General features: G+C 43.3%; 2 protein-coding genes across 2 annotated transcripts in view; both read left to right on the forward strand.

The window, feature by feature from the left end:
* The window catches only part of LOC144531763 (cytochrome c oxidase subunit 5B, mitochondrial-like), a 3,568-nt gene extending 1,260 nt beyond the window's left edge, over window positions 1–2,308 (forward strand). The window contains exons 2-4 of the mRNA XM_078272042.1: window positions 926–996; window positions 1,348–1,447; window positions 1,620–2,308. Coding sequence (XP_078128168.1) covers window positions 926–996; window positions 1,348–1,447; window positions 1,620–1,732 — 284 coding nt within the window. The 3' untranslated portion in view covers window positions 1,733–2,308. The remainder of the gene's footprint in view (window positions 1–925; window positions 997–1,347; window positions 1,448–1,619) is intronic.
* Window positions 2,309–3,858: 1,550 nt separating this feature from the next.
* On the forward strand, window positions 3,859–10,524 carry LOC144531579 (cytochrome c oxidase subunit 5B, mitochondrial-like). Its single transcript, XM_078271813.1, has 4 exons — window positions 3,859–3,997; window positions 7,078–7,148; window positions 8,731–8,830; window positions 9,721–10,524. Exons 1-4 carry the CDS (start codon window positions 3,901–3,903, stop codon window positions 9,831–9,833), a joined length of 381 nt encoding a protein of 126 aa, XP_078127939.1. The 5' UTR covers window positions 3,859–3,900; the 3' UTR covers window positions 9,834–10,524.
* Window positions 10,525–14,939: the final 4,415 nt, after the last annotated feature.

Raw genomic sequence — 14,939 nt, forward strand, 5'->3', positions numbered from 1 at the left:
TCACGCTCACACACACACACACACTCACACACACTCACGCTCTCACACACACACACACACACACACACTCACGCTCACACACACACACACACACACACACACACACACGCTCACTCACACACTACTCAAACACACTCACTCACACACACACACACACACACACCTACTCACACACATACACACACTACTCAAACACACACACGCTCACACACACACACACACACACTACTCAAATCAAACTTGCTCACACACTACTCAAACACACTCACACACACACACACACACACTACTCAAACACACTCACACTCACTCACTCACACACACACACACACACACACACACACACACTACTCAAACACACACACTCACTCACACACACACACACACATACTCACACTACTGAAACACACACACACTCACACACACTCACTCACACACACACACACACACTACTCATACACACACTACTGAAACACACTACACACTCACGCTCACTCACTCACACACACACACACACACTACTCACACACACACACACACACACACACACACTACTCAAACACACACACACACACATACTCACGCTCACACTCACTCACACACTCACACACACTACTCACACACATCACACACACACACTACTCAAACACACACACACACTCACGCTCACACACACACACACACACACACACTACTCACACACATACACACACTACTCAAACACACACACTCAAACACACACACACACACACACTCACACACACACACACACACACACACACACACACACACTACTCACACACATACACACACTACTCAAACACACACACACACACACACACACACACACACACTGACGTCAAGGTTCTGAAATTAGTAGCAAAGTATTAGTACCAAGAACTGTAACTAATGTGTCTCTCCTCAGGGATCCCCACTGACGAGGAGCAAGCCACCGGCCTGGAGAAGGTCATCATGAAGGCCATGAAGGAGGGAGCGGTACGACACATTCACTGACGTGATGCCCCACACGCTGCATGACGGCGAGACTCCAAAACTTAGATTTTTAATTGGCAGCGCAGCCGAGACAACAAGAAAGTTGTAAAACATGCGCCAGAAAAGGGTGGCTTTCTTGTTTCTTTTTGCAACGTTTGTGGTTGCTTTTTTTTCGACACTCTTGTGCACAATAGTGCAATATAGAAAGGCAATAAAACATTCAGAATTGGAAAATGATTTGATTAATACATTAGTATGATAAGGATGCAATAGAATGTACAATTATGTAAAGCAGCTACAAGTGGAAGTGATGATCTTGGTCTACTCTGCACTGACTCCTGTCTTCTCCTCCAGGATCCCTACAGCATGATGAAGCCTAAAGAGTACGCTGGCTCCAAGGCCGATCCTCACCTCGTTCCCTCCATCACGAACAAGAGGATTGTGGGATGCGTCTGTAAGTTTTCTATAAAAACACCTCTTTGTTTCTGCCGCTGACAGACTCAGATTATTATTCTGTGTGTGTGTGTGTGTGTGTGTCACTGCATGGATTCAGTGATTAATTCCAGCAGCCCTGCTCTGTGATCTCTGCTGCTGATGTGTCTAAACTGCTGGTTCTCTCTCTGCAGGTGAAGAAGACAACACGGCCGTGGTTTGGTTCTGGCTCCACCAGGGCGATGCCCAGCGCTGCCCGTCCTGTGGCTCCCACTACAAACTGGTGGCCCACCAACTCCCCCACTAACTCCCACACACCTCTTTTAATGTAGACGTTAGTCTTCAGAACGACTCAAAGAAAGATCAGACTCGGTCTCCAGGAAGATTTCTTTATCCTGGAACAGAGGGATACAGCTACGGCCGGGGAAGTTAACGCAAAATCTGGCCATATCTCAGCTAATTTAATGATATCATTTGAATACTTTCACCCAGGGAAACGTGTGTCCGTTCCTCTGGAGTGTTTTTTTTAACCCCAAACTACGATCTCTCTTTCCAAAAACGTAACTGTCGTAGCCGTAGCTGTATCCCCTTCTAGCCTCGAGCCATTCTTTGGTTCTTTCCAACTTCCTGGAGTTGTGAGTTGCCGTCGTCTGATTGGCCTCCTGACTCGTTCTGGCTCGTACTAGATTGACCTGCTGACCTCATCAGTCTTTACTTTACGTGTCGACAGTGACACAGGGATCACGTGTGGTTTGGGACACAACAGTTTCTTCAAACATTTCCATTCAGCGTTTCAGTTTACATTGACACACGTGTACTGTTCCATGTTACACTCAAGTCCACTTCACTCCTTTTACTCAACCAATAAAGTCCTCATACTTTATATGTCTCTGCTTGGCTCTTCTTTGTGTTCTGGTTTCATCTGCGATCCAAACTTCACACAACGTTAGACCAATAGGTTTTATTTACGTGTCGTGCCACTAATTGGCCCGTCCCAATACAAAACCTACTTCATCCACAGCTTCCCGTCTAACGTCCACACGCAACATGCTCTACTCTGCACGAAATAAAGAGGAAAGAAAGCGTATTACAGCAGCCACAACACGACAGTGTAACCCACAGATTAGTTCTAGTTGGACAAACATTTCATACATAAAACAAAACTACAGAAACATAAATAAACAAACGGGGAATGTCACTCTCAGACAGAGAATCAGTGCTACACATCCGTCTTTCTTTTAGCCCACGCTTGTTCTAAAAAGTCTGCAAATAACGTTTAAATGACATTTTGTGTGTGTGTGTGTGTCTGATGTGATAAGGAAGGAAGGATAAGTAAGAATAAAAAAGGAAGGAAGGAGGATTCAGTTTCCTGTCACAGAGGAGAGAAGAAACATTTAACAAGCTGATTGTGAGAAAGATACAGTGCTGCTCATAAGTTTATGAACCCATGCTAAATTTAAATAAAAAGAGGAATAAAAACATCATCTTTTGGAAATTGATCTTAATGCCTTAATTAAAAAATTTGGAAAAATCCAACCTTTAAGGACACCAAGTTTCTTTGTGAATGAATAATGTATCGTAAATAAATAAATGTTCTTCCTTAAAATACAGGGGGCATAAGTCAGTTCACCCCTATGTTAGATTCCCATAGAGGCAGGCAGACTTTTATTTTGAAAGGCCAGTTATTTCATGGATCCAGGATACTATGATCCTGATAAAGATCCCTTGGTCCCCCCATCATCACATACCCTTCACCATACCCCCCCATCATCACATACCCTTCACCATACCCCCCACATCATCACATACCATTCACCATACCCCCACATCATCACATACCCCTTCACCATACCCCCCCACATCATCACATACCCCTTCACCATACACCCACATCATCACATACCCTTCACCATACCCCCCCATCATCACATACCCTTCACCATACCCCCCCCCCATCATCACATACCCTTCACCATACCCCCCCATCATCACATACCCTTCACCATACCCCCACATCATCACATACCCTTCACCATACCCCTCCATCATCACATACCCTTCACCATACCCCCCCATCATCACATACCCTTCACCATACCCCTCCATCATCTCATACCCTTCACCATACCCCCCCATCATCACATACCCTTCACCATACCCCCACATCATCACATACCATTTAAAAAATCTTTCATTTATTGTCAGAAATGTTGTGACATATTTCCAGTAGGCGACTGACTGCAAGCAGGCACATCCTGAGAGCCCCGGCCCCATTTTAACCACCGCACATATTATATATGTATTTCATATTCTGTCTACTGTCATTGATCTAAATGAGGAGGTGAAAAAAACATCTGTCAAATATCAACGTAAACCGCGCTTAACGACGTTCAAACCAGGCGACACGTCAATAAATAAACCCCAGACGTCATCAGCGTGCGACTAGCTTCTGGTGACAGGGAAGAAGAAGGAAAGATGGCTGCAAGGTTACTGCTCCGCTCGGCTGTTAGAGCCGCGACAACCTGCCGGGCTGCCCCGGTCCCGGCTCTGACCCGCGGCATGGCGGCTGGAGGTGAGGACCGAACCAACACCGCGCTATGAAGCGCGAAACAACCGTTAAAATGTGTTTTTTAGAGGGCAGTGTGACCGCGGAGCTCACTAGCCGGTTAGCATTAGCAACGTTAGCACTGCTGCTCCGCTAGAAGGGATACAGCTACGGCGACGACTGTTACGTTAGGCACCGAAACGAATAGTTAAGGAGATCGTGTTTTGGATTAAAACACTCCGGGGGGGGATTGAACACATTTCTCTGGCTTAAAGTATTACAATGATATTGTTATTTAATCCTAGATTTTGCCAGATTTGGCGTAACTTCCGCCCGTAACGTTACGTGTATCCCTTCTAGCCACAACTCGCTAGCAGCGGGAGGTCAAACGTGATTTTCAATTATAATTTCTAAAATCAATGGCAGCTAAAAATACATTTTGGTCAGCTGTGTTTCTGCTGAAACGTGTAACGTTACAGTTTAGGAAATTGTACTAGTTTTCAAGCTGACATTGACTTAAAACACAGGACGTTAGCCTGCTAGCTAAAGTAGCTAACGAGTACAGGTGTGTAACGTTCCGGGTGACTTAAAGGACACCGTAGTTGGAGAAAGTATTCAGATCCTAGTATTATTTTTATTTTTTTATTTATTTCAGGACAATGCACATTTGATAAACATGTACAGAAGTACACGTAAAAGTGCCAGATTGTAGTTTAAGGGCTAATTTCCATCTGTAGTCCATTCATCAGGTAGATATTACAATAAAAAGGACAAAAGATACACAGCAGCAACATTTGCTATATCAAACTAAGTAAAACACGACAAAAGAGAAGAAATAAAGGATAATGTTAAACCTGTACACACCTGTTTACACCTGTACTCGTTAGTCAATGTTAAAACTGAGACACAATTCATTAGTATGCTCCATCGAACTAACACGGCACAGCATAACACACTATATTATGACGAAGGAAATGATTTCTAAGAAGGTCGACCTTTCTGTTAAAGAGTAAGATCCTTTTCTTTTAAACACAAAAAACATCCGTGGAATTGCGTTTGCCAAACCCACCAGACTCCATGTAAATAATCGGTCATTTAAGCATCGTAAAACACACTTCATTCAAAGTGGACAGAAACGAAATGCAACTATGAAGAGCCGTTTTGTGTCGTCTTTCCACTTTTCCAACCGTCACAACTGTAGTTTTGGTTGAAATAAACTAAAGCTGCAACTAACGATTATTTTAATAATCGATTAATCTGTCGGTTATCTTTTTTGATGAATCGGATAAAAAAAAAACAAAGCATTAATTTACATCAACTCGATACATACTTGTTGTTTTTAGTTAATAGTTGTGCAAAGGTAAGTAACCCAAAGAGCAGATACAGACCATACACACACACACACACACACACACACACACACACACACACACACACGTCTTTTCTCGAAACCCTATTCCTGAAACTTAATACTCAAAATATCTTATCGAAATAGGACATGATTCTTAGAAAGATCGCACACACACGCGCGCAGGCACACACACACGCACGCGCAGGCACACACACGCACGCGCAGGCACACACGCGCAGACACACACACACGCGCACAGGCACACACACACATTGAAAATGAATGGCAGCCTGTCGCTTTGTCTCAGTCTCTTGTAGCTAATGTGACTGTAGGGTAATCAAGGGGGTATGGCGCCATTTTGATGCTACCAAACGATCACCCAACGTTAGCATCCCATTGACTCCCATTCATTTTGACGTCACTTTGACAGAGAATACCTTTACATCTGAAGCGTTTAAAGACTCTATTTGTCCGTTGTTTATTTCTAAAGAAACACGACAATGTATAAAAGGCTCCATTACCTTGTAGCTCACGTTATGGCTCCGTAGCAGACGTTTTTATAACAATAGGCTAACGATTGGGTCATAACCACGAGACTTCCTGTCTCATAGTAGAGGAGTTACCGTATAGTACAGGAGAAGCTCTCAGGCAGTTTGGACTTCCATTAGCTGTTTAAGTGTAATGACTAATGTTAACTATCATTTTAGTGATCAATAATGAGCCTGTGTCTATGTTATCTCCTTACATATACCTACGCTCTCCGTCTCTGCTAGATTGGGAATGATTGAGATTTCTCTTGGCACAGCTACCAGAAGACTTCCAACTTTCAGACAGGTTGCTCACGTCACATCTACGTCTTCAAGCTCAGTTGGAGGCTGCTCAGTAACGCTCAGCCATCACCGGGAAAGAGCTTCTAATGTCCTTCACTGGTCTCCGTCCAGAGACACGGGATCTGTTGGTCCATTCTTATATACAGTCTGTTTTATATACTGTCTATGAGGGCAATGCCTCCTCCTCGGTAGCTTGGAAATACTTTGGCTTTAAGCCAACAGATTTGCATTGCATTGTTTTTTTATACTGTAGTGTATATACAACCAGTAGGACATGTCCTGTAGACATGGTCCTTATTTATATATGTTATACTGTCCAACCAGTAGAACATGTCCTGTTCTGTAGACATGGTCCTTATTTATATATTTATACTGTCCAACCAGTAGAACATGTCTTGTTCTGTAGACATGGTCCTTATTTATATATTTATACTGTCCAACCAGTAGAACATGTCCTGTTCTGTAGACATGGTCCTTATTTATTTATATATTCATGTTGGACCAGTCCAATATGACCGTCAGTTGAAATAAACCTTGTGTTGTAAGAACACTTGTTTTATTTGTTATAAATCTATTTTGATGCGTATTCCCATAACTTTATGATGTTACATATGTTTAAAAATATCGAAATTAATATCGATCGCAATATCAACATTTTTTCAATATCGTGCACCCCCATTCAGGAGCTTTGATGGGAACTCATTAGGTCATGATTTCTTTCTACCAAAAAGGATGAGGGGCGCGCCCGTATGTAGAGGCTTAGCCCTTGACTCAGCGGCCGCTGGTTCGACTCCGGCCTGCGGCCCTTTGCTGCATGTCATCCATATGTATCCAGCTCTAGATACAACTCCACTGAAAGCTGATGGCTGATAATATGGAAGTATTATTTATGGGACGTTAACTAAAGTCATGTGGTCTCTCCTCAGGGATCCCCACTGACGAGGAGCAAGCCACCGGCCTGGAGAAGGTCATCATGAAGGCCATGAAGGAGGGAGCGGTACGCATTCATCTTCAGTCTGTGATCACGTTCACATGCACACTACTGTTCCCAACACGATACAGGTCGTGTAAACGGCTTGTTCAGTTTTTATGTTCAGAATAAGACGTCCGAAATCTCCTCCCCTGCTCTACATACTCAACATGTAAACTACCGTTGAACACACTTTGCTGTATATAAACGGCAGTGTGGATCTTTTCGCACGCACTGAGCTGGAACTTTTCAACGTCCCTTCCTGAGAGCCTCCTTGCCGCTGAAGACGCGTGACCGCGGTAACCCCTGCCGACCTCCGCTCTAGCAGGCATCGCCAGATAAAGGCTTAAATGACCGAAAGAGGGGAATAACTACACCGACGGTTGTTTTTAAATATGTAGAAATGTAAATTGGAGCGTAGTTGACGTTACAGAGCTCCTCGCTTTCTGTTCGTTTGTCTGTTAAGAGCAGTGTCGCTACTACCGCATTGCATTGTGGGTTACTTATGTCGGCGTAGTGTCCAGTGTTTGCATACTGTAATATTTTAAAGGAAAGGGTATGCAAGTCACGTACTATTGGTTTCGTGCATACTAAAACATCTTGCGTACTGTTTTAGCTGCTAAATAACATGTTGGTGTAGACGCAGGCCTTTTGTGAATATAGCTTTCTTTCTGATTAAGACGTGTGTGATATGTCGGTATGTAGCTACACATAGTTAATAGATAAGATATTAAAAAGATATTTTGGTATATACAGTAAGTATATGTTCATGTAATAAGATCTTCAGAATAAGACCTTTTCCTGCATATAGCATTTTCAGACTAAGACGTGTGTGATATGTCGGTATTATTCAGGTTTAAGAAACATTCTTCGGACGCGTAGACGGCACATTGAGGATCTCCTTCGGCGATGAAGAGCCCAATGAAGTTTCCCCGGAGTCCGTTCTCTGCAGGCGTGTGGTGGGACAAACATGCTGTTATTTAAAGCCTAACTCTCGCCAAAATGCAACCTAGGGTCTTTTTGTGAATGTACCCGAGTCAAACTTTCGTTTAAAAGTATATTTAGGACGGAAGCGCCACTTTTAAGATGGACCGTATTCTGGTTTTTGGGTCAAATGGCCTTTTGAATGGGAGAGCTAGGGACGCTACGATGCTAGCCTCAAAATATCTATGTTTAAACCACTAAGAAGGCTCCACACAACATGAGACTTTGCTCCAAGTATCACCAGGGACTCTACACCTTAACCACAGCACTGACAACATTGGTTGGTACCCAGAGTTCACTAAAAAGAGGTTTTGAACAACTCACGTTAGCTGTTGTTTCAGATTAAGATGCTGTTTACATGACCTGTATCATATTCAGAATATTGTCATATTCGGAGTAATAGTGGAATATTGGTGTGCATGTAAACGTACGGAGTGTTGTCTCGAACTCTTAAAGGAAATCGTGAGCCGAGTGTATCGTTACATCCCCAAATCTAAGGCCTAAAACATAAAATGGTGCAAGTTACGATGACGAGATGAAGTGTAACATGATGAATATGGAATAAGGTAATTATAAACATGTGGAAGATAGAGATGGCCTGACTGACTCCTGTCTTCTCCTCCAGGATCCCTACAGCATGATGAAGCCTAAAGAGTACGCTGGCTCCAAGGCCGATCCTCACCTCGTTCCCTCCATCACGAACAAGAGGATTGTGGGATGCGTCTGTAAGTTTTCTATAAAAACACCTCTTTGTTTCTGTTTCTGCCGCTGACAGACTCAGATTATTATTCTAAGTGTCTGACAACATTATGAAAGGATCCCTACAGAGATAGACCTTTTAGTTAAAGAGGAAGATCCTTTTAGTTTAACATGGAACAGCCCCGAAATCACCATCACCAAACTACACCAGACTCCATGTAAATAATCAGGACTTTTAGCATCGTAAAACGCACTTCATCCAAAGTGGACAGAAACTAAATAAAACTACCAAAAGCCGTCTTGGTTCATCTTTCCACTGTTCCAACAATCACCACTCTGGTTTGGTTGAAATAAACCCTTAATTCACCCATTTACATGTGTGTCCTGATTATTTACATGGAGTCTGGTGGAGATATGCTGGCTTTATACACGCTAAAAGTCCTGATTATTTACATGGAGTCTGGTGGAGATATACTGGCTTTATACATGCTAAAAGTCCTGATTATTTACATGGAGTCTGGTGGAGATATACTGGCTCTATACATGCTAAAAGTCCTGATTATTTACATGGAGTCTGGTGGAGATATGCTGGCTCTATACATGCTAAAAGTCCTGATTATTTACATGGAGTCTGGTGGAGATATGCTGGCTCTATACAAGCTAAAAGTCCTGATTATTTACATGGAGTCTGGTGGAGATATGCTGGCTCTATACACGCTAAAAGTCCTGATTATTTACATGGAGTCTGGTGGGTACGGAGGTTGGCGTCACTGTCGCGTGCGGGTACGACCAAAAAGCTTTACATCGACCTCCACATTTCATGCCTGTGTTTACGCTCACCGTGACTCCTTTTTTTCACAATTAAAAATATGAATCCAGTTGGTCCCGTGTGTCTGACGTCCTCCTCTCTCTGCAGGTGAAGAAGACAACACGGCCGTGGTTTGGTTCTGGCTCCACCAGGGCGATGCCCAGCGCTGCCCATCCTGTGGCTCCCACTACAAACTGGTGGCCCACCAACTCCCCCACTAACTCCCACACACCTCTGTTACTAGAGACATATGTTACTCGAGACATATGTTGTTATATAGACATGTATCACGCAGCTGAAATATTCCTCTTAGCTTCAGAACAGGGAGAAGAGAGATCAGACAGTCTCCAGGAAGTTTATTTATCCTGGAACATTTTTTCCTAGAGTTGTGAGCCGTCGTCTGATTGGTCTCTGACTCGTTCTGTGTAGAAATGTTCCGATACCATTCTTTCCTTCCCGATACGGCCGATACCGAGCACCGATCTGACACCAGTGTGTCATATTTAATGTTTTAACAGCTGTATGCTACTATCTCTGTATGGATGTGATGCGACTGCTATCTCTGTTAAACTCTTTGTGAAACGCGAACGAACACAAGTCGGTCATAACGAGAAAAGAACGAGACGTGGTATCTGCTCAGTGCATAAACTCCAGTACTCTCCGATACCAGCGTTTTAGGCAGCGTCGGTACCGGTATCGGAACAGCTCGTACTAGATTGACCTGCTGACCTCATCAGTCTTTACTTTACGTGTCGACAGTGACACAGGGATCACATGTGGTTTGGGACACAACAGTTTCTTCAAACATTTCCATTCAGCGTTTCAGTTTACATTGACACACGTGTACTGTTCCATGTTACACTCAAGTCCACTTCACTCCTTTTACTCAACCAATAAAGTCCTCATACTTTATATGTCTCTGCTTGGCTCTTCTTTGTGTTCTGGTTTCATCTGCGATCCAAACTTCACACAACGTTAGACCAATAGGTTTTATTTACGTGTCGTGCCACTAATTGGCCCGTCCCAATACAAAACCTACTTCATCCACAGCTTCCCGTCTAACGTCCACACGCAACATGCTCTACTCTGCACGAAATAAAGAGGAAAGAAAGCGTATTACAGCAGCCACAACACGACAGTGTAACCCACAGATTAGTTCTAGTTGGACAAACATTTCATACATAAAACAAAACTACAGAAACATAAATAAACAAACGGGGAATGTCACTCTCAGACAGAGAATCAGTGCTACACATCCGTCTTTCTTTTAGCCCACGCTTGTTCTAAAAAGTCTGCAAATAACGTTTAAATGACATTTTGTGTGTGTGGGGTTGTCTGGGGGGTCTGTGTGTGTGTGTGGGGTTGTCGGGGAGTTGTGTGTATGTGTGGGGTTGTCGGGGGGTTGTGTGTATGTGTGGGGTTGTCGGGGTTGTGTGTATGTGTGGGGTTGTCGGGGTTGTGTGTGTGTGTGGGGTTGTCGGGGTTGTGTGTATGTGTGGGGTTGTCGGTGGGTTGTGTGTATGTGTGGGGTTGTCGGTGGGTCTGTGTATGTGGGTGGGGTTGTCGGTGGGTTGTGTGTGTGTGTGGGGTTGTTGGTGGGTCCGTGTGTGTGTGTGTGTGTGGGGTTGTCGGTGGGTCCGTGTGTGTGTGTGTGTGGGGTTGTCGGTGGGTCCGTGTGTGTGTGTGTGTGTGGGGTTGTCGGTGGGTTGTGTGTGTCTTCGATGTGATACGTGTTTGTTTTGTAGGTGCAAGAAGAAGAGTAAACTGTTTTAAAGAATATCTAGAACTGAATTGTTCCTTAAAGCTCCCATTAGCCTCTAGAGAGAGAGACGAAGACAGAATCTGAGGAAGACCATTCAGAACCATCTGACTGCTGAATGATGTCAGAGCGTCTGCCACCAGAGAGCGCCAGTTACAAAAATATTCAACTTGTGCTCAATATGTTTGACCACACAGCTGTGTTGGTTTTTATTGTTATAATGTATTTCAACATGGACCCTCGTGTGTGTGTGTGTGTGTGTGTGAACAACATTCTTTGAAATTGCTCCAGTATTGAGACAAAATGAGCTGTGCTGTAACGTTAATGGACAAAATGTTCAGCATCAGTTTTGCCACTGACAGACTCAGATTATTATTCTGAGTGTCTGACAACATTATGAAAGGATCCCTACAGAGATAGACCTTTTAGTTAAAGAGGAAGATCCTTTTAGTTTAACATGAAACAGCCCCGAAGTCACCATCACGAAACTACACCAGACTCCATGTAAATAATCAGGACTTTTAGCGTGTATAGAGCCAGCATATCTCCACCAGACTCCATGTAAATAATCAGGACTTTTAGCGTGTATAGAGCCAGTATATTTCCACCAGACTCCATGTAAATAATCAGCACTTTTAGCGTGTATAGAGCCAGCATATTTCCACCAGACTCCATGTAAATAATCAGTACTTTTAGCGTGTATAGAGCCAGCATATTTCCACCAGACTCCATGTAAATAATCAGTACTTTTAGCGTGTATAGAGCCAGCATATCTCCACCAGACTCCATGTAAATAATCAGGACTTTTATCATCGTAAAACACACTTCATTCAAAGTGGACAGAAACTAAATAAAACTACCAAAAGCCGTCTTGGTTCATCTTTCCACTGTTCCAACAATCACCACTCTGGTTTGGTTGAAATAAACTCTTAATTCACCCATTTACATGTGGAGATATGCTCGCTCTATACACGCTAAAAGTACTGTATTTTTTCAATGTACTACATATGAACTGACAGAGGACACATAGGACTCTCTTTCTTACTAACAGTCTTAACAAGAGACACAAAAGATTTGAACTTAAGGAGCCATTATCTCCGTCTGTCACCTCTACAGCTTTCATTAGTTTCACTTGACTTACTAACAAACAGCCTCTTTGGGTTGGTTTAATGAGCTGTTCAGCTGTCTTCCCACCTCACTGTGTGTGTGTGTGTGTGTGTGTGTGTGTGTGTGTGTGTGTGTGTGTGTGTGTGTGTGTGTGTGTGTGTGTGTCTCTCTCTGCTGCTTTCAACTCTCCATCTTCCTCTGTGTCTAATGTCAGCTGTCAGTCAGTCTGTCGCTGCGTTACAGCTGTGACAGCCTAAGTGCACCGCATGGGAATAACACAGCTGGAGTTTGGGTGTGATAGACACTGTGTGTGTGTGTGTGTGTGTGTGTGTGTGTGTGTGTGTGTGTGTGTGTGTGTGTGTGTGTGTGTGTGTGTGTGTGTGTGTGTGTGTGCGTCCGTGTGTGTAGATTAAAGAGCAGCACAGTGACGTAAAGCCTTAATATTTTGAGTAAAAAGTTTCAAATGTATGAGAAAAATGTCATATTTAGAGAATAAAGATGAATATTGAACTTTATAAAATGTATTATTTCTTCTTCTTATTATTATGATTATTATTATTATGATTGTTGTTGTGTTGCCAAACACATTCTGTGCGTTGAAACATTTTGTGCAGCAGGCTGTTTAGTGACGTGAGCTCTCTCTCTTTAAACCTCAAACTCATTTTCATGTTTGAGCCCCCCCCCCACCCCCTCCTCCCCTTCCTCCCCCCCCACCCCCGGAAGGTAGACAGACGGTAATTAGTGGAAGATGATTCGGCCAATTAGAAAAGCAATTAAGTAATTAGGCGTAGCGTTGTCATGTCATTTGTAATGTCACCAACAAACAATGGGACTCATAAACACGTGCCCACGGAGCAGGGGGAGAGAAAAGGAAGGGATGGGGGGGGACTCGGGTAATTGAGCATCACTGTCCTTTACTGTCGTCATGGAAACACAATCTCACAAGGCATTATTGGGGATTATGGGAGTTTTCAGAGGGCTCTTAAGTTCCAGCAGCTCGTCCTTAGAGACGGCTTCGACCAGCTGCAGGCAGAAATAGAAATTAATCGATAACGCCTCGAGTAAAAACTTCCGCTTTTCTGCACGAAACACATCAAAGAAGATGAGTACTTTGTTTATTTATGCAGTAAAGTCCTTCAAAAGCCCGTTTCCAGTGGTGGAAGAAGTACTCACAAATACGACAATGTAAACATACTTTAAACACACCTTATCCCTGTGTTCTGTCTTACATTAATAGACAATATATTCACAAACGTTATGGAAAACAATGTAGACAGCAGGCTATTATATAATGACACAAGTGATCATTTACCTGTTTTCATTGTCTGTCAATTATAGGAAACCCATGGACATTAGGCATCTCAAATACATATATTTGGATATGTATGCATATGTATGTATATATAGGTACATGCTGTATGTGTATATGTATTTTATCTCTACAGTCTTCCTCATCTCTCCCACCTGACGTCTCTACAGTCTTCCTCATCTCTCCCACCTGACGTCTCTACAGTCTTCCTCATCTCTCCCACCTGACATCTCTACAGTCTTCCTCATCTCTCCCACCTGACGTCTCTACAGTCTTCCTCATCTCTCCCACCTGACGTCTCTACAGTCTTCCTCATCTCTCCCACCTGTTCGTCCAATCAGCTGCCATGTGTTGCGTTCATGTTGCTCATCCCCCTCGTCGTTTCCAGGTAACTAACCGTGCGACGCACACACGCTCCGAACCGAGACAAGCGAACCGAGCGGTACGGATGTTTTTTCATGAACCGTACCCCCCCAATGCTTCCGGGTCTGAAAAGTTAATATTAATTAAGTTAATATCCAAAACGTTAAAAAAAAGAAACAAAACCCTCGACAACGGTGACAGAAAAGTCGTGAGCGCAAAAACTTCGGAAAAAGCCACAAAACCTAAAAAAGAAATTAAGCAGCAAAAACCTAAAAAATAAAAAACGGGCAAATTAGATTACATAATACTTTATTCATCCCACAATGGGGAAATTCACTTCTTACAGCAGCAGTTTTTCCACAATAAAAACAAACCAACAAACAACCAAACCAACCAACCAACGACCAACCAACCAACCAACCAACCAACAACCAACTAACCAACCAACCAACGAACCAACCAACCAACCAACCAACGACCAACAACCAACCAACCAACGACCAACAACCAACAACCAACCAACCAACCAACCAACAACCAACTAACCAACCAACCAACGAACAACCAACTAACCAACCAACCAACGACCAACAACCAACCAACGAACAATCAACCAACCAACCAACCAACCAACCAACCAACAACCAACCAACGAACAATCAACCAACCAACCAACCAACCAACGACCAACGAACAACCAACCAACGACCAACCAACCAACCAACCAACGACCAACAACCAACCAACCAACCAACGACCAACGAACAATCAACCAACCAACCAACCAAC

This window comes from Sander vitreus, chromosome 16 (assembly GCF_031162955.1).
Source record: "Sander vitreus isolate 19-12246 chromosome 16, sanVit1, whole genome shotgun sequence".
Classification (NCBI taxonomy): domain Eukaryota; kingdom Metazoa; phylum Chordata; class Actinopteri; order Perciformes; family Percidae; genus Sander; species Sander vitreus.

Bases quoted from the DNA above. Each gene is read 5' to 3' on its own strand.
- LOC144531579 (XM_078271813.1), top strand. From the start codon at position 3,901: ATGGCTGCAAGGTTACTGCTCCGCTCGGCTGTTAGAGCCGCGACAACC. The intron at 3,998-7,077 runs GTGAGGACCGAA...GTCTCTCCTCAG, and splicing joins CCGCGGCATGGCGGCTGGAG to GGATCCCCACTGACGAGGAG. The intron at 7,149-8,730 runs GTACGCATTCAT...CTTCTCCTCCAG, and splicing joins AGGCCATGAAGGAGGGAGCG to GATCCCTACAGCATGATGAA.